The 20,433-nt window shown below is 41.4% G+C and overlaps 2 protein-coding genes across 2 annotated transcripts; one reads left to right on the forward strand and one right to left on the reverse strand.

The window, feature by feature from the left end:
- Window positions 1–1,231: 1,231 nt before the first annotated feature.
- On the forward strand, window positions 1,232–9,591 carry LOC122010718 (cysteine-rich repeat secretory protein 8-like). Its single transcript, XM_042567213.1, has 2 exons — window positions 1,232–1,812; window positions 9,015–9,591. Exons 1-2 carry the CDS (start codon window positions 1,232–1,234, stop codon window positions 9,589–9,591), a joined length of 1,158 nt encoding a protein of 385 aa, XP_042423147.1.
- Window positions 9,592–13,392: 3,801 nt separating this feature from the next.
- On the reverse strand, window positions 13,393–17,970 carry LOC122008605 (DNA damage-binding protein 2-like). Its single transcript, XM_042564390.1, has 11 exons — window positions 17,584–17,970; window positions 17,411–17,501; window positions 17,149–17,276; window positions 16,531–16,653; window positions 16,348–16,436; window positions 16,148–16,268; window positions 15,140–15,231; window positions 14,650–14,779; window positions 14,274–14,522; window positions 13,920–14,116; window positions 13,393–13,847 (listed from the first exon to the last, which is right to left on the reverse strand). Exons 1-11 carry the CDS (start codon window positions 17,797–17,799, stop codon window positions 13,634–13,636), a joined length of 1,650 nt encoding a protein of 549 aa, XP_042420324.1. The 5' UTR covers window positions 17,800–17,970; the 3' UTR covers window positions 13,393–13,633.
- Window positions 17,971–20,433: the final 2,463 nt, after the last annotated feature.

Raw genomic sequence — 20,433 nt, forward strand, 5'->3', positions numbered from 1 at the left:
AATAGTAAGTCAGTTGGGAAACTCAAAATTCTAAGCTTTGTTCAAGGTTTGTGGTTTAGTTGAGTCTATTATGTGGAAATTAGTTTATTGATGACTGAGTCAAGACATCTCAAGTCAAGGAACAACTATGTTGGAATCATTAATGGTTTGGTAATTCTAAACTTTGTTCAAGGTTTGTGGTTTAGTTGAGTCTATTAACATGGAAATTAGTTTATTATGACTGAGTCTTCTTAGGCTGAGGAGCAAATATGATGCTAAAAGATGAATACGTTCGTCCCCAGTCTCTCCGTCAATCCGTCCTAGGACCAACACGGAGGAAGTAAATCACGGACGGTTACTAATCTTTGGAACAGTGATTAGCACATAAGAGGTCGAGGAACAAATATGTTGGAATCATTAGTGGTTTGGTGTGATTACGAGTTTTGATGTTTGAGCAAAGTTAGACTTTGTATTGTGAATTGATTTGTGTCTCTAAATGGAGTGTTTTGTGGCTCAAGATATGAGTTAAATAAGAGAATGGTGATATGAGAAATCTGAGACCACAAGATGCGGAGCATTTAAGTTGTGCCCGGAGAGAAGAAGACATAAGTGAGCATGTAGGATGAGGAGCTTGATGAAAGAGTATATTAGTAGAGCGATGAGGATGATACAAGAAGGAAGTTGGACGACTTGGTGTATCCATCAAGTGAGAAATCTAGCGAAAGACTATTAGAGATGGAAAGACAGTTGAGTTAATGTAATTGGGCAAGGGTAGGATTTAACTTAGGCAAACTCGGTCCTTGGATGAGCTTGAGTCAAATAAGTAGGCAAACTAGAATGTCAACTATGGGTCAGTTGACTAAGACAATCAACTAGAAATCTAATGTAAGGCGTTTGGTTCAAATTTATCAATCGGAATGATAATGAGTTTGATTATGGAGTCAATGGGAATGAGAATCAGGATTATATTATCAGCGTTTGGTTCAAAATCTTGAATGAATATGATTATAATTGATGATGTTTGTTTCGAATCAACATTAGTAATGGGAATCAAATAAATTTTTAATTTTACCCTTATTAGTTAATGCATTAAAGAGTTTATCTATAATATACATTGGTTTATCTATAAATGTACATTGGTTTGAAGCAGATCAATTGCATAAAGAGTTTCTAGATGTGGAGCAGCAGAAAGTTGAGCTTCCTCCTCGGCCTGATCCGGTTCCTGCTCCTTCTCCAAGCTCCCACAGCGGCCATGGCAGCGAACCCTTTCAGAGCAGATTGCGGCGGCGACGCCTACAACTCGAGTAGCAGCTTTGGCAGAAGCCTAAGCGGCCTCTTGTCCTGCCTCACTTTCCTTTCCTCCAACTCTAACTCCGCCAACACCACCGCCGGAGCCGGTAGAGACTCCGTCTACGGCTTATACATGTGCCAAGGCGACCTCTCCGGCTCCAACTGCCAGAGCTGCATCCAGACGGCCATCGTCGGCGCCAACCAAAGCTGCCCGGGAGTTCGTCGAGCGATCGTCTACTACGACCAGTGCCACCTCCGCTACTCTGAAGCAAACTTCTTCGGCGTCGTCGACGCTGACGGATTCAACATGACCAACCCCTTGGAGGTAACCAGTTCACGGATGGCGTTCAACATATTGTCCGATTTGGTGCAGGCGGCGCCCCAGCGACGGCCGCTCATGTTTGCCACCAACGTGTCGGATATGTATCCCCTGTTCGCCCTGGCTCAGTGCACGACCTACCTGAGCCCCGACGGCTGCCGGAGGTGCTTGACGGCGAGTCTGGCGGCCATCGAGAACTGTTGCATCCAGAGGAAAGGGTGGCGGTATCTCTCCCCTGTTAGGACCAAAAGTAGCTAGAGGGGGGGGGGGGGGGTGAATAGCTCGTCGCGTTCGCTCGGTGCTTGGCGTTGCTCGGCGTTGCTCGGCGTTGATTGTTTCTTCAAGAATATGCAGCGGAAAATACAGAAACAAATACAACCACGCTAACACTAGGATTTTACTTGGTATCCACCTCCAAAGGAGGTGACTAATCCAAGGATCCACACCACGCACGCACCCTCCACTATGAAACACTCCTTTTCGGTAACTACCGAGGGCAGAGAAGCCCTACAAGACTCTCGGTACAAGAAGAAGGAAAGGTAAACAAAATACAAGCACAAAGCTTACAATGAATGCAGAAAACCCTAACCCTAGCTTCTCTTCTTGCCTTTGATCCGCCTCTTGACTCGGAGAGCTTCCAAGAACCTTCAAGAACTGGCGATCACGAGCTTTGAGAGTGCTGTGGAGGAGCTGGCGAAGATCTGAGATGAAACGGTGAAGAGATTCCGAAGGAAATGAACGTCTGCGGCCTTTATCGACGCCAACGGTCGGATCCCGATCGATTCGAATGTTCCCAATCGATCGGGGAGGCTTTGGATCGATCCACGGATCGATCCAGAGCGCCTCTGTGCTATGGAAAAGCGCCTGGATCGATCCACGGATCGATCCAGCGCTTATCGCGCGAAGCAGCCGCGTCTGGATCGATCCACGGATCGATCCAGAGGCTCTCTGTTCGCTTAGGAGAAGCCTGGATCGATCCACTGATCGATCCAGCTCCTGGATCGATCCAACACTTGGTTTTTGCCCAAAACCAAGTTCCAAGCCTCTCAAACCAACATCCGGTCAACCTTGACCTGTTGGTACATCATGCCTAGCATCTGGTCACTCCTTTGACCTGCTAGGACTTCCCACCAAGTGTCTGGTCAATCCCTTTGACCCATTTAGGCTTTTCTATTTATGCCAAGTATCTGGTCACTCCCTTGATCTACTTGGACTTCCCAACACCAGATGTCCGATCATCCTTGATCCATCTGGATTTTCCCTTGCCTGGCTTCACTCACAAGGACTTTCACCTAGCTTCACTCACTAGGGTTTTCCATCTGCCTAGCTTCACTCACTAGGGCTTTCACCTGGCTTCACTCACCAGGACTTTCACCTAGCTTCACTCACTAGGGTTTTCACCTGGTTTCACTCACCAGGACTTTCACCTAGCTTCACTCACTAGGACTTTCACCTAGCTTCACTCACTAGGGTTTTCCTTCTGCCTGACTTCACTCACCAGGACTTCCACCTAGCTTCACTCACTAGGGTTTTCACCTGGTTTCACTCACCAGGACTTCCCTGTCAAGTATCCGGTCAACCTTGACCTACTTGACTCTTCTTCAATCAATTTCTTATTGTCAAACATCTAAACTCAAACCAAGACTCAGCTTGGTCACCCAGGTCAACCTTGACCTGAGGGATGTTGCACCAACAATCTCCCCCTTTTTGATGTTTGACAATACCACAATAACACTTACAATACCACATGTAAGTTAGGCTAATCCTATAGCCTCAATCTTCATGCCACTAGGTAATGAAACATATAAATTAAGCTCTTCATTTTCCCCCTACGAGGGCACACTCCCTCTAGGTAATGAAAGCCTAACTTACACCCATTCATAGGTCCTTTCATTCTCCCCCTATTGGCACACATCAACCCATCTTTGGGCACACATCAACCCATGCCCCAATTTTGGGTACACATCAACAAATCCATTTGTTGACGACTCTCCCCCTGAAGAGTTACTCATCATTGTTCACAACATCACTCGTTGTGATCAACACGATAATGAAGGTCCCATACCCTTCATTTATCCTTAACTTCTCCCTCAATGTAGACAAATACCCAACCTTGAGCATTATCTAACCACTTGAGTTCCCACTTGAAATAATGAGGATATCCACTCCCCATTTCAAGTTCAAAAGCTCATACATGAGCATTTTCTTTAAAGAAGGTTAACCACCTTCCAAGGTTCATGAAAAGTAATTTTTCATGTCTTTAAAGAGTCCCTCCCCCTAAAGACATGGTGGTAACTTCTGTCATTGCACCAACAATGACTTGGAATTCCTAAACCTTTAGGAAACCCAAATTTAGAAGTTTTGAGGTTCAAATACTCAAAATTTGAAACAAACCTCAACCTAAACTTCAATGAAGCCTTCCTTAACCAATCCATCCTTGTTTTCACATGAAAACACCCTTTGTATGTATACAAATGTATTTTAGGGGTTTGGAATGGTTACCTAGACTTAAAGAGGGTCAAAGATGCTGAAATCAAGCCTTCCCAGCCAAAATCAGCAACTTGGATCGATTGGAGTTGGGTTCCAATCGATTGAACCTTTCTGAATCGATCCACTGATCGATTCAGACTACCTGGATCGATCAGCCGATCGATCCAGCGAGCTTCTGCTCGCGGGAGTCTTGCCTTCTGAATCGATCCACGGATCGATTCAGGATCGATCGGAGCTCTGATAGTTGCTGAAATTCCATTTCAGTCAACTTCAGAAACCCCTAGAAAATTCTACAAAAATCAAAAAATCATGAAATTTCGTGTAGACATTATTTAGGGCATACTTAATCATGGAAAAAATATCTTTCTATGAAAATACATCATATTTTCAAGGATTGACACAAACTTGAAAACTTACAAAAACTTTAGTGTTTTTCTTCAAGTTTGTGTCTAACTATTCAATGGTGATTACTATCAAAAGATAGCCTTCACCAAGGTTTTCCAAAAACATTTTTAAAACATTTTCAAAACCAATATCCCATCATGTTCCTTGGGCATAATGCACATTACTTGTACATTAGCTTTCCCAATGATGGGAAAACACATAACTATGTGTTTTGATGAACCTAAAAACTCAAAAGAATGCACTAAATCAACATCTTGAGCTTTGTTCATCATCCTAACATCTCACTTGTATCTAATGTGCACTAATCACATACAAGTCACCTTATAGTCTTTATGAGATGTAGATTTTAGTTTTTGCCCTAATCTAGGGATCATGCATATCTATCTAGGCATTTTAGAAATATTAGACATCCACCTAGGATGTCACTTGTCAATAAGTGTCGTTAAATGCCATTTGTCCTTAATTACAAGGAATTAAACTTAATGCATGATTATGTTATGGCATACATCAAAAGAAAATAATTTTCAAAAGAAAATATCCTATTACTACATGATGTATGAATGTCATGACATGGTATTTTTGGATTTTTCATAATAAAACATGAATGCAAAACTAGACATGATGTCATGGCATATGATGGGCAAACAATCATGGCAAGATTTAGCATAAATAAAATATACCTAGATTAACTATCTAAGTATCCTTAAAGTCTTAGCTAAACTTACACCTTAAACCTAGATTGTCCTAAAGTGCTACAAGAGAATGCCAAAGCCTAAATTGGCATTTCTAATTTCCTTGATTTAATGTATGCCAATTGAAAATAAACATGTCCTCAAATGTTGGCATATTCCATTTTTCCTCAAGAGTGATTACATAAATCAAGGCCCGGATTGCCTTAAATTTCCAAGAGAATACCAAAATCCCAACTTGGTATTTCTCAAGGTTTTCCCAATTTGTGCCATTTTAAGATAAAATCAAATTTTCACCATTAGACACATTTTACTCTTTCAAGGAGTAATCAATAATTCCATTTCATTTTCAAAGGTTAACTAAAACCTTGAAAATGCTCCTTGAGTGTCAATTTCCTCAAAGTTGGGTTAACTACCCTTCTAATCGGAGTTGACACTCTCTAACCCATCTATGGGGTAGAGAAGATGCTCCTAGGAACCCAACACCTATTGGTGCTCCTTGGATGCTCTAGGTACTCACTAGGGATAACTTCCTACATACCTTCCTAGTGACCTTGTTGGGCTTCTTAGAAGCCTTGGTCACATTTTCTAGGTCAACTCTAGGGATAGCTTCCCTTGTAACCTTCTTTGTGACTTTCTTAGACTTCTTAGAAGTCTTAGTCACATTTATTGCAAAAATACTCTTAGGGATGACTTCCCTAGTATTCTTGGCTTGACCACTAGACCTAGGGTTTGTTCCATAACTATATGGAACTCTATGGTAAGAGGGCACATCCTTCTTAGCCTTTGGTTTGTATCCCAAACCTCTATGGCCATTAGATGACCTTTGTGCTCCTAGACCTAGGCTATGCTCATTTTGCCCTTTTAGGATATTTTCCATCCTTTTTAGGGTCCTTTCCATTTTATCAAGCCTTGACCTCAAGACTTGATTTTCTATCACTAAGTCCTTAGTTTTAGATTTTTCATTTGATTCATGAGCATATTTGTTCTTGGGCTTGTATCTAAAATCCTTAGAGTTCTTGCCTAGACTTTTACCTACATTCCTAGCCTTAGGTGTAGTGGTTTTAGCATGAAAAGCTATATGTTTTTCTTTAACGCTATCATGCTTTCTATTTTCATGGTAAATAGCATTAAAATGATATAAGTTAGAACTATCATGCTTTTTACCATAATGTAAAGGGGTAGGCTCAATAAATGTTACCTTCTTCTTTACCTTGGAGGCTCCCCCTTGACGAATGCCTCCTTGAGCCTTGACCATCTTCTTCCCCTTGGGGCATTGACTTCGGTAATGCCCCTTTTGATTGCAAGAGAAGCATATAATATGCTCCTTGCTCTTCTTTGTGTTGGGGATGATCTCCTTGGGCTTCGCCTTGCCCTTTTGTGCCACTTGGCCCTTCTTCTTGGCCAATTTAGGGCACTTGCTCTTGTAGTGCCCATGTTCCCTACACTCAAAGCATATAATATGATTTTTATTTTTAATTGAAATATTTATACCTTTGCTTGTAGGGGTGGCATCTTTCCCTTTGGATCCGGAGGTAGAAGCTTCCTCTTGATCCGATCTTGATTCTCCTCCATTTGATTTTTCTTGACTCGTGGAGGTAGAAGCTTCTTCAATCTCTTCATCTCTTGACCCGGATGTAGAAACTTCTCCTTCTTCTTGATCCGGTGTCACCAAGGATTGCTCCCCCTCAATCCTAGAGGTGGAGGCTTCATCATCTTGAATATGAAACAAGGAGTATGCTCCCTCCTTGTTCCCTTCGTTGCATTCCCTTGAAGATGAAGCTTCTTCTTGAACTTCTTCTTCGGAGGTTGAGCATCTCTCAACCTCGGAGTCCTCCTCTTGGTCTTGATCCAATGAGTCGCCCTCTTTGGATTCTCCTTGATTTGGTACAGTGGAGGGGATCTCATGAATTCTTGCCAATTTGCTCCAAAGCTCCTTGGCATCTTCAAATTCTTCAATTTGTTCCAAGATGTTGCTTGGCAATAAATTGACCAAAAGCTTGGTCACTTTGTCATTGGCCTCACATCTTTGGATTTGGTCTTTGCTCCACTTGCTCCTTTTGAGTACTTTGCCCTTGGAATTTGTGGGAGCTTCAAAACCTTCCATGAGAGCAAACCATTGCTCTATCTCCATCATAAGAAAATTTTCGATTCTTGATTTCCAAGAATCGAAGCTTGTAGATGAATATGGTGGAGACACCCTTGTGTCAAATCCAAGTCCATCTTGGAATTGCATCTTGAAGTTGAGCTTGATAAAATCTTGAACTTGAAGAATTTGCTCCAACTTCTTCACCCCTCTAGCTTTTCTTGTTATGCTTGACCCTTCCGGCGATGATTCCGGTGAAGAGCGGCCTTGCTCTGATACCACTTGTTAGGACCAAAAGTAGCTAGAGGGGGGGGGGGGGGGGGGAATAGCTCGTCGCGTTCGCTCGGTGCTTGGCGTTGCTCGGCGTTGCTCGGCGTTGATTGTTTCTTCAAGAATATGCAGCGGAAAATACAGAAACAAATACAACCACGCTAACACTAGGATTTTACTTGGTATCCACCTCCAAAGGAGGTGACTAATCCAAGGATCCACACCACGCACGCACCCTCCACTATGAAACACTCCTTTTCGGTAACTACCGAGGGCGGAGAAGCCCTACAAGACTCGATACAAGAAGAAGGAAAGGGAAACAAAATACAAGCACAAAGCTTACAATGAATGCAGAAAACCCTAACCCTAGCTTTTCTTCTTGCCTTTGATCCGCCTCTTGACTCGGAGAGCTTCCAAGAACCTTCAAGAACTGGTGATCACGAGCTTTAAGAGTGCTGTGGAGGAGCTGGCGAAGATCTGAGATGAAACAGTGAAGAGATTCCGAAGGAAATGAACGCCTGCGGCCTTTATCGACGCCAACGGTCGGATCCAGATCGATTCGAATGTTCCCAATCGATCGGGGAGGCTTTGGATCGATCCACGGATCGATCCAGAGCGCCTCTGTGCTATGGAAAAGCGCCTGGATCGATCCACGGATCGATCCAGCGCTTATCGCGCGAAGCAGCCGCGTCCCAATCGATCCACTGATCGATCCACGGATCGATCCAGAGGCTCTCTGTTCGCTTAGGAGAAGCCTGGATCGATCCACTGATCGATCCAACACTTGGTTTTTGCCCAAAACCAAGTTCCAAGCCTCTCAAACCAACATCCGGTCAACCTTGACCTGTTGGTACATCATGCCTAGCATCTGGTCACTCCTTTGACCTGCTAGGACTTCCCACCAAGTGTCTGGTCAATCCCTTTGACCCACTTAGACTTTTCTATTCATGCCAAGTATCTGGTCACTCCCTTGACCTACTTGGACTTCCCAACACCAGATGTCCGATCATCCTTGATCCATCTGGATTTTCCCTTGCCTGGCTTCACTCACAAGGACTTTCACCTAGCTTCACTCACTAGGGTTTTCCATCTGCCTAGCTTCACTCACTAGGGCTTTCACCTGGCTTCACTCACCAGGACTTTCACATAGCTTCACTCACTAGGGTTTTCACCTGGTTTCACTCACCAGGACTTTCACCTAGCTTCACTCACTAGGACTTTCACCTAGCTTCACTCACTAGGGTTTTCCTTCTGCCTGACTTCACTCACCAGGACTTCCACCTAGCTTCACTCACTAGGGTTTTCACCTGGTTTCACTCACCAGGACTTCCCTGTCAAGTATCCGGTCAACCTTGACCTACTTGACTCTTCTTCAATCAATTTCTTATTGTCAAACATCTAAACTCAAACCAAGACTCAGCTTGGTCACCCAGGTCAACCTTGACCTGAGGGATGTTGCACCAACATCCCCGAGCTGCTGGATAAGGTACGAGCCCACTCCGTTCTTCGACAATTACCCCAACAACTTGAGCACGTACATCATCCGGAGCCAGTGCTCGAGCTTGGACGTGCAATCCGACGACCTCAGCGCGAGGAGGGCCAATTTAAGAGGCCTCTTCAACGACCTGAGTGCTCAAGCTCCGGCGACGGGCTTCTACAGCTCTTCCGCCGGAGACGGCGGCGATAGGATGTACGGCCTCGGGCTCTGCGCCGAGGACGATGCAACTCGCGGCGAGTGCGCGGCGTGCCTCGCCACAGCGGGGCGAGCCATAGCAAACGAGTGCCCCAATAAGACGGAGGGGTACATGTGGTACGGACCGTGCTTCTTGAAGTACTCGCAGCAACGCTTCTTCGGCGAGCTAGACACCGACGTGCACACCTTCTGCGGCGGCGCGGCGCCAGTGACCGTGGAGTTCAGTCGTGCTACAGAGGCGGGAGCGCGGAGCATCGTGCAGGAGGCGAGGTGGTGGCGTTCGACGAGGTGGAGGCGTTCGGCGAGGTGGCGACGTTCAGCATCGAGCGGCGTTGGCTTCGGTTGCAAAGAGGAGAGGAGAGAAATGTGATGGAAAATTAGGTTAAGGATATTTTTGGTATTAATGAGAAATTGTGATTGCGGCAAATACAAGAATGGATGATTGAAAGGTTGGGATACTGGAATAAGTTATTACCCACTAATAAGGAATCATTCCCTCATTTATATTCCCATTGTTGTAATCCAAACATTAACATTGATTGTTATTCTCATTCCTTACTTCTATTCCCTTAAACCAAAGGTCCCCTAAATCTATCGCATGAAGTGTGGTTGACTAATGGCTTATGATTAGAGACTATTTACTATTAGTTGACTTCTATGGGTGGAAGGAGTGATGGTAGAATCGATCAAAGTTAGTCAACCGCATGGTTAGTCCATTAACAGCTTTAGTCGACTAATGAACGTGGTTTAGTCGACCAAAAACCATGTGGATTAGAATTGAGGAACCGGTCAAAGTTAGTTGGCCAAATGGAGCGCCTAGTCGACTAATAGACAAATGAGCACGTGTTTGATTTACAGGACCTAGTCAAGGTTAGTCGACCAAATTGAGCAATTTAGACGACCAAAGGGTGTCGTGCTAGGTCTTCACAAGAAGCAACAACTAGCAAGAGAAGTGGTTGTTTTGGTCAACTAGAAAAGAGCACTTAAACAACTAAAGCTTGCCATGTTAATAAGATTGAGTCAAAACTTCGTTGAGTGGAGGAGGTGTTTAAATAGGGTTAAGAGGTATGAAGAGAAGCATCCATCTACAAGACAACAAAGAAATTTTATTTGTTATTTTACTATGCTTTCTTGTAAAACTATAATTCCCTTTTATGAGGTTTCTCTACCTCTGGCACTACTGAAGAGGAGAAAGATAGTGACTTTTTAGAGTAATCTATCAAAAGGAGTATAGGTTATGGACTACAAGTTAGGGGTGTTGATGGAGACAATATCAGATAATCAAATTCATATTTTGATATTAGAAAAAAAGTTTAAAGTGAGATATTATGGATTTGATATAGGTGTTGAGTGTGCAAGTCACTTAGCAAGGAAAATTTTACTGGGTCAAGAGGACCAAACACTAGGTGACAAAGATTTAGTGGATTAAGAGAACCATACACTAGGAAGAGGAAGACCGGATGAGTTAATGAATCGGACATCTGACAAAACATACTTGATGGGTCAATAGGATCAGACATCAAGTAGGAGAAAGCTTTGATGGATTGATTAGGCACTAAGCAGAGGAAATTCAAATGAATCTACATGTCCGGACGTTTGACAGGTAAGAAAAACAAAGTAAGTTCAGCAGAGGTCCTTCTGAACAGAAGTTTGTGAGGAGAGTCTAATATCTTGGGACGAGGGTAATCCTATGATTAGGTAGTGATCTAACTAAGAGATCAACGTAGATTTCAAAGTCGAGATCAAATAATTTTTCAACTAAATAATAAAGTATTCACGATCATATTTTATTTGTTAACTTTGTTTTGCATGACTATTACTATTTTTATCTATTATGCTAACTCTGTTTTTATAGGAAACAATCATTCGGTAGATCGAACGATTCGGACAACCAAATAAATGGGTTCGGGCGATTGACGACGTGGCAGACAAAGCTAACATGACATCAAATGATACGTGGCCGAAGATAAGATCGAATGCTAGATTGGTCGACAAAACCTGTTGATTGGGTGACCGACATATCCGATCAACGGATCAAGTGGGATGTGATCCAACCCTAAATGGAAAGTTGAGGATCTATCGACCATTCTTGATGATAAGGCGGCTGAAAAAGCGTATCAAGTGGGATGTTGATTTGATCCGCTGATGAATCTGGCAGAAAGATCACACAGTTATATATCGGTTGATCGAACCTGTTGATCAATCGACCAAAAAGCTGATTTCGAATACTAGATTGAGCAAGATCAGATTTTTATCAGTCAATAAAAAAAAAACTGATCGATCCGTTATGATCAATCACTGTCAAATACACTATCATTTTTTCCTTTAAAAAACTTTTTAAAAGTAGGGAAATCTTTACAAGATTAGTTCATACAATAAGAATAAAAGGTTCGAAAAACTTATACATCAAGATTTTAGCGTCAAAAAAATAATGCACAAAGATTAAGCAGTAGCAATCAAATGAGCATTATAATAACAAGTTGAAATAAAAATATGAAACCATTACAAAATTATAGAGGGAATGCTGCTTTAAGAAGAGTCTTCAAGGTGTATTGTTTAAAGATCTTGTGATGTTCTGATCAAGCAACCTCGAGTCCCTTTTTATAGATGCAAATCAATATGCTCTAATTGACTGGTTACCACCCTCTAGTTGATTGATCCAACAGATTCAATCATTATCCACGACGATAGTTATTTGACTATTATTTGAGTTGAATTGACTAAATATGTTCATTAGTCAACCACAATCTACTTCTTGATTAACTCACCTTGTCTGTAGTCAGATAAACTCTTGTCTTTTAGTCAACTACCATTGATTTTATCCTCGGTCGAGTTTCCTTTGACTGAATTTATCATTGATAGAATAGAATTCTTAATCGACTAGAAAGCTCATAATAATCAACTAATTTTGATGTTATCCTGTTTAATTTACAATAATTCAAAATTAATAGTGACATTAATCAATTGGACTTTGAAATAAGATAAATTTGGTCAAACAACTCATACAGTCGATTGGAAGAGATTTCAATCTACTGGCCTGACTTTAATTTTAAAACACCTATTAGTTTCTGGTAAGTCGGTGCCTATGTTGCAGAAGAACTAACCTCACCTAAAAATATAGGTCACTCTCTCACAACTCTCATGCCAGTTCTCTTTTGGATGTCTTTTCCTTTGCATGGTATTTTGTTAACTTCGACTTACTGAGATTTCACCCGCTTGGTATCCGATCATCCTTGATGTATTAAGACTTCACTTGCCTAGTATCTAATCTAACTAACCTACTAAGACTTTAGCTACTTAATATCTTATCTACTTAACCTACCAAGACTTCATTAGTCTTCTGCAGAGTTGTCATAACATATTAGTCCATAAGACAATCAAAATCAATTTTAAATCATTACTTATACGTCAAAGGTTCGATTAACACTTCTCTTTTATAATATTTATATTCCTTGTGATTGTAAAAAATGTCTCTATTTCCAATAGTTGAATAAGCATTAGAAAATTAGTTGTGCTTTCTGTGAGTAATCGATCGATGGATTATAGACTCTGCTGTTAAACCACGCTAAACAAATGTGTTGGCGATTGTTAATTTGTTTATGCTTATTCTACTCCGCTAATTACTGATATGGCCCATGTTGAGAGGAAGATTAAAATCACATTTACAGGTTAAAATCACTCCCCCACCCTCTCTAGATCGGCCATCCAATCTAAACATGATCAAGGGCAGTGCAAAACTGAACTCAATTGAGCCTTCCAATTCTTGGGAAACTTCAGCTCTATATGATATCATCCTACAAACCTGAGTCGAACTAAAAGTCCAGTTCAAACAAATCCAACTCAATCTTAACTGTAGCCAGCCCTAACTCCTACCCAACTGCTCGAACTAACCCAACTCAACCTTTAACAACAGCCAGCCCCAACTCGGACCCACCGAGGTCACCTTAGCCTCATTCTCCAATCAATATCAGAGTTACGTTTCCGAAATGAACAATCTTTTACAATCTCTAATACTTCTACTACCATAACAAGAACATTTGAGGAGAACATGGCTTAGATTTTGGAAGTAGGCTGAATAACTGAACCTCAAATGCTCAATTTGTTTTTAAGGAAAATACTGATTAAACTTTCGGAACGATGGTAATGAAAGATCCACATTAGGCAGATATCCTGTAACTAAAAACTGCGACTGATGTATAGCCCCACAACACAATATTTACAATGTAAAGAGGTTATATTTAGTGCCACATGCCAATAGGGACAAACAAAATGTGGCCAACTACAAAATAAGGGTCATCAAAACTATGCAAGCCATAGGCATTCAAACTTCACATTTCAATTAAGTTATACCAGTCATCAGCGATTAGAAGATTTCTTCATATGAGCTTTAGTGTATTTGTCTCCCTTCGGGGTCAAGATTTCTTCATACCAGATTTAGTGCATTTACTCTGGCATTTCTTAGTCTTGCTTCGTCTCCCTTTGGGGTCGAGATCAGAATCACCATCACTGTCACTGTCAACTTTTCCATGACGTTTCTTCTCAGTGTTGTTAAATATGAATTGCTTCCTCTCTGGTTCTTTCTTTGTTTTCCACTTTTCCGGTTTTATCTTCCAAATTAATATTGTTCTGCAAGGAAATAGAGTTAAAACGGTCAAATGTGAGCACCGATAATATGACAAACAAAAATTAAGTCAAAACCTTGAACTTCCTGACGCCAGAATATACTCGTGAGGATGAAGCTTATTAACAGGGGTGATTGTTGTTACATCTGTGTCCATTACTTCAGCCACAAGCTTGCCAGTACTTGTGTCTATAAAGTCAATAGGATGTAAAGCCACTCCATCATAGTTTTCACTTATGTAACGACCAATAACAGCAAGAGATTCAGAAGGATCCTGAACAAATTACCAAATTCAGAGTTGGATGTTTGCATCTCATAGATACAAAATCATCATAAATTTGACCATTTGCTAAGGTAATAGATATCAAACACATCTTTATTCCTTCCTTAAGCATAATTAATTTAGTTTTTGTGAAGAAAATAAAGCCAACCTTTGGATCCCACTCGGCTCGGAAAGGAGTTAGGTGACGGTTGAAATCATGACTGTGGACAATCTCCCTACTTGGAGATTCCAAATTGCCAAAAATTGAATCCCACACTCTAATGCGATTGTCTTGAGATGTAGTTAGGATTTTGTTTCCAGACAAAGGTGAGAAATATGCTGAGTTAACAACACGTCCATGTGCAAGACTAGCGAGAGAAGAATCAATATTTAATCGTCTTGCATCCCATATCCGAGCCTGACATGCAAACTCAAAGGTTTAGCAGGTTTAGTTGTTTAAAGGAAGAGACTATAGGATTCACCTCAAATTCTCCTTTTAAACAATAATCAAGGAATTGGCAGAGGTAAAAATCTAAGAAACTTACAAAGTGGTCATTGCCACAGCTTAGAAGAAGATCTGGTTGTACAGGATTACAATGAAGCCCCACAACCTTGCTACCCTTCTTATGTATTAAAATTGGTTCGCCAGTGTGCTTGTTTGATCGCATATCCACACTAATGAAACAGAAAACATGTGATAGCCACCAAAATTGCATATGAATGAGGAAAATCTGGGCTAGCAAGACAAGGAATTGTAACCACGGTTAAGTATTATCAATGTAGAAGGACCAGATAATCTTACAGTTTTTGCATACAAGATCAAGATTGTAAAGTGCTAAGTTCAAGATGGTAAGATGCTAGTTTCAAGATATGCAATGTTTCCTACTCTTATTGTAAAGTGATGCAAGTACTCAGATCAACAGAAAGGACTATGCAAATAATAAAATAAAACAAACCTCCTATCATGTTGGCACCAGAGACAAATTAAAAACAAAATGAAAGGACCAGAGTAGGAAATCAGTGATAGGCACTCACGAGTAGAGATATCCAAAGTTGTCTGCTACAAATAAAACACTTCTCTCAATATTAACATCCATGCCATATAGCATCCTCCAAGTTGCAGGTCCCTGAAATGCAATTACAACTAAAGCTCATAACAAGATCTTACATAGATCCAACTCTCTTCAGCAAAATAATATTAACAAAACAAAACTTGATATGACCACCATTTAAAGATAAGCGCTAAAAAATCATCCACATACACATTTAAAGTGTACAAAGACAAGCACTAGAACCCTTCACAAGGATGATAACATAGTTTATTTTTTCCCCTTGACCTCCTGTGTTGAAGTTGATCACTTTGGCATGTGATGGATTGCAAGAATACGTGACCAACTCATAAAAAAGACTCAGCACAAGGGAAAAACTAAAGCAAGGTAAATCAAACAATTAGCAAAAAGAAAAACCATTAGATAATCTTTCAAACTAACATAAGATGCAAAGGTTAAGAGTTGTTGGGGACCACAACTATACATTCAAGTAGACATGGACTTAACTGATTTCTCCTTCCGAGAAGAGATCAAGAGAAGAACAAAATGAAAAACAAGAATAACAATAAGAAGGAAATTTAATCTAAAAGACACAGATGTAACTACAATTAAATGATATTCTTTTATTGGTGACATTATTCAGACAACACTGCAACATTGCCGAGGGGTTTATTAGAATGTCAAGCAGTAGATAAATTTGTCATTCCCAGGAAACTGGCAAAAACCATGACAAACTAAGATGTATGAAGATTTGACATTTCCAACACAATCAAATATTTTATTAACAATGTAAATAAATGGATCAAAGCAACGATATTACTGAAGTAGAAATGTAGAATACACAAAATCCCTCCCAAATTACTTCTTGCTGGATCCAAAGATCATTTTCAAAATTAAAAATAGTAGCCAAGAACAGCAACAGTGCTATAAATAGGCTCGTTCCACTCAAACATTGAATATAAATAGATCTCATTGTTTAGAAATCAGTACATACATTCCATCCTTCAGGATTAAGATCAAACAAAAGAGTTTTGATTCCAGTCTCCATGTCAGTGCAATTGACAGTTCCATCAGAGGATGATGTATAAACCATTGCATCATTGCCTAAGCTAAACCTGAATGAGGAAGAAACCATAACTTCTTGGATGACTAAAGTGAGAGAGTATAACCCATTATTACAGCAAGAAATCTTACTTTATGTTGTTAACTATGCATGAGTGTATGGACCCATAAATTGTCCTTTCAAGCTGTTTGACATAGTTCCAGATTCCAAGTTGCCCTTTCTTTGGCAAAGGAGAAATCAGATAACAAGAAAGTGCTTATTAAAACACAGATGGAACAATAATAACAATCAGTGAATTTTCATGGACTGTTTACCTTATCTCCGGATAGAAGAATGTTATTCCTTGTTGGATGAAATTCCAAGCATGTTATTCGTCTGCTATGAAACCTTATTAACCCACAGTCTACTTGATCAGGGATCACAAATTCAGGTTTGATCTAGAAAAAACAATGAAGGAAAAGATTCATCATGTAAGTTATACAGCTTAAGTGGATGTAAAAAAAACATAACGAGAACAACGAAGCAAAAAAAAATTCAGTAAATGCTTGTTCTTGAATTTATTTGACTTCACAAAAGTTTTGATAGGGAAGATCACATCTGGTATGTTATGAGTTTAGTCATCAATTTATGTTGAGAAAAATAAAATCAATTGACTAACAGCTGTCACCACATGATCCTTGCCAAGAATGAATCTTCTGTTGTGGCTGGGCCATGGGGAAGGTAGCCGACTGTATTTATTTACAAAAGCCTGCTGTCGATGTAATTGGTTGTGTTAACTAGCTTAGTTGGTAAGCATCTAAAAATTTGTTACCAAGATCTTGGATTCAAAATTCTTTTTCACCAAGATATGAGTGCTTGAGGGCTCTTATAGCTACCTTTAAAAAAACATTAGTAATTGGTTCAAAAGAAATTTTTTCACATAAGTTCCTCACTTTGGGAATTTTATCATTAATTTGCCGCTTGAAGATATAATCCAATGACGTCTTAGTATTCTTTTCAGGGGCCGGAATCACCCCATGCTCCATTGCTACCCGATGGGGACAGAACATCGTAGTGTGACCTACAAAGTTAAACGTGGACACGATAAGACAAACTAGCATGCAAGAATGGTTCCACTGAACTTGTCTAATTAAGAAAGATGAAAAAAGGGGGAAATTTTAAAAAAAAAAAATGAAACGAGAAACAATAGTTCACCAGGCATTTTGCAGAGGAAACAAGGCTTTTTGGGGCAGTCGATGTAGGTAGCTCCCCTGAACCCCGCTTCGTGGCCCGACTCCTTACACACCTGCAGCACCATAGCAGTAGTGATCAAGTGAACCCTAGGTTGGAAGCGAGAGCGAAGAAGGCGAGGGTGAACAAAAACGAACCTTGCAGACCTTCTTGAGACTGATGGTGATGGGGGGCGGGCGCTTCCTCTTGCGGAGAGCAGCTTCCTCAGCGGCATCGACTTCCTCGACCGGGGGTTCCTCCTCGAAACCGAAGCCGTTTTCTTCGTCGGATGAGGAGGTCTCGCTCTCCTCGTCGGACTCCGCAGTCCGGCGGACGAAGCCGGGCGTAGATGAAGAAGAAGAAGCGAAGGGCATGGGGTCCGAGGAGGAAGACGGGGGATGTTGGTTTTACGGCAACAGAGGGCAAAGCGGGTGCGAGGCGGGAGATGAGAATGAGAGGGAGGAGAGGTTGACAACAAGGGCAACCGACATACTCTGCTGCTTCCGCCGTCGGGTGTAGCGACGCCGACGTGGTTGAACTTGAACCAGACTCATGTATATTTATAAAAATATATATTTTAAAATTTTATTTTATTTTAGATTTTCTTCTTTACATTCAATTATCATCATTAAAAAATATATATATACATATTAAAATTAACATTATATTATAAAAAAATATAATTATAAAAATAAATTAAATACCTAATATTTGATTTTCCATTACCTATCTGCACTTCACTTATATATGTCTAATATTAAATCCCCATGACTAGTTGCTCATTGTTTCACGTCAAAATTGTTGCGACGAAGTCGCCATGCTGACCTTCCGATTATCTTTGAGCAGGCTAGCCCATTGTTTCACTGCTTTCGGTTGCACCACTAGTGCCCCTTGTGTTTCCAATTGCACTCGAGGTTCAGTGGTTGTAGTATCACCCAGGCTATCAAGATCAACTCTGTTTGCCATACTATCCACCAAGCCAATAGCCACCTCCTTGTTGTCCATCAAATCTATAGCCATGATCGTATTACGTACCTGTGGTAGTAGTTCGATTTGCTATATTGTGTGCCAAGTTTCAGTTGCTCCTTTGTGCTCCCTGCTCCATGCTCAGATCTAATGAAAGGTTGTGCGGGCTACTTTTGGGGTGTTGGAAGCTTCTGATTGGTATGTGGTTCTGTCTTGCACAACAACCTTACTTGTGTTGGAAGAAATAATTTGTTGTCAGATATTTACGAGGTATTAATTAAATTTAAATTATACTGAATTAAATTCAACTTACAGTTGAGATGACCTGAGTGAATAATCTTAGACTGCTAGCAGGAGTTGATTTCTGCTACGTGCCGAAGAGCGGCAAAGCAGACAGAGTCGTCGAGTGAGCAGATTGGCTGAGTAGCAGGCCTGTGTTGCCGAGCGGGCAAATCGACCAAGCAGCAGAGCAGACTGAGTTGCTGAGCGGGCAAATCCGCCAAGCAGCAGGTCCGTGTTGCCGAGTGGGCAGATCGACTGAGTTGCAGGTCTGTGTTGCTGAGCGGACAGATTGGCCAAGCAACAGGTCTGTGTTGCCGAGCGAATGGTCGTCCGAGAAGTCAGAGCGAGAGACCGAGTGGACCGACCGGGTAGTGCAGCCGATCGGACAGAGCAGCTCAAGCAGGCGTAGCAGTCGAATTGGAAAGTGGTCAATCGAGCAAACAGCAGAGCCACCGAGCGACTAGACGAGCAGAGGAGCCAGAGTGGGCAAACAACCGACCGGAAAGCTCAGTTCGTGAACAGTGTCGCCTGAGCGGGAAAAAGGACCGAGGCCTGTGAGAGTCGCAGTTTCCTTGAAACATATTCACCCCACCTCCGGCTGTGCTTCGAGGTTTACTAGGGTCGTTTGTTTTCCAAGATACAACGGTTGATCATGATTCTCACAAGCACTGGTGTTGCTATTACAGGCACTCTGCCGAGCAGGAGTTGCATGACAGGGGAGGAGGGGAATGAAGGTGGAGAGCTTCTGTTTGTGAGTGTCTGCGTGTGTCCTCTGCCTGTGATCACAGAGCTCAAACCAATGGGCAGTGTTAATGATCTTAATGATCATTATTTGCCGAGCAATGAAATGCTCACTGTTTCACTCGTTCGTTTTGTTTCTACATTAATCTCAAATTTAATACTAGGGTTGTTTGTTTTCCAAGATACAATGATTGATCGTGATTCTCACAAGCACTGGTGGTTACGGTGAACTAAGTGACACTCGATTGCTATTACAGGCACTCTGCCGAGCAGGAGTTGCATGACAGGGGAGGAGGGGAATGAAGGTGGAGAGCTTTTGTTTGTGAGTGTCTGCGTGTGTCCTTTGCTTGTGATCGCAGAGCTCAAACCAATGGGCGGTGTTACTGATCTTAATGATCATTATTTTCCGAGCAGTGAAACGCCCACCGTTTCACTCGTTCGTTTTGATTCTGCATTAATCTCAAATTTAATTCATATGTTACACAGCAGCAAAACGTTGGTTATTCCACTTGGGCAAATTTGCCCCGACCAGTCCAGCATTTGGTGCGCACAGGTCATGCCCGCACATGAGTCAACATGGTTCAGTTCAATCCGAGTCCTGGATTTGTACCCCCCCCCTACGCACTCACGCGTGAGAGAGAGTCTCTCCTCATGCATTTGTTCACATCATCAAAGCATATGAATCAATATAAACCAACCAATATACTAAGAAACTCCCAATGTGAGACTAAAGTCTCATTCACAATGGAGCTTCTATCTTCTTCCACCTCTCCTCCATTGACACATATTCAAGAATCCCCACATGAATGGAGATAGGATATGTTAGCATTCAGTAGTTGAGTTAAGTATAGGATAGGTAGGTTTTACCCTTTAAATCTTGCCTTGTGAAGATCTGGTTGCTTACTGGCTAATAGTAAACACGATGTCTTTGAAGTATATTGTCGTCTATGTAAACAGTGACAAATCTCACCCAAGACTCTCCCTGATACAACTCAGTTCTTATGAGTGTATTCGTTCTT

Source organism: Zingiber officinale, chromosome 8A, assembly GCF_018446385.1.
Source record: "Zingiber officinale cultivar Zhangliang chromosome 8A, Zo_v1.1, whole genome shotgun sequence".
NCBI classification, from domain to species: domain Eukaryota; kingdom Viridiplantae; phylum Streptophyta; class Magnoliopsida; order Zingiberales; family Zingiberaceae; genus Zingiber; species Zingiber officinale.

Bases quoted from the DNA above. Each gene is read 5' to 3' on its own strand.
- LOC122010718 (XM_042567213.1), top strand. From the start codon at position 1,232: ATGGCAGCGAACCCTTTCAGAGCAGATTGCGGCGGCGACGCCTACAAC. The intron at 1,813-9,014 runs GTATCTCTCCCC...CTGCTGGATAAG, and splicing joins ATCCAGAGGAAAGGGTGGCG to GTACGAGCCCACTCCGTTCT.
- LOC122008605 (XM_042564390.1), bottom strand. From the start codon at position 17,799: ATGCCCTTCGCTTCTTCTTCTTCATCTACGCCCGGCTTCGTCCGCCGG. The intron at 16,269-16,347 runs GTAAGATTTCTT...TTCCTCATTCAG, and splicing joins TGCATAGTTAACAACATAAA to GTTTAGCTTAGGCAATGATG. The intron at 15,232-16,147 runs GTATGTACTGAT...ATTGCATTTCAG, and splicing joins TTAATCCTGAAGGATGGAAT to GGACCTGCAACTTGGAGGAT.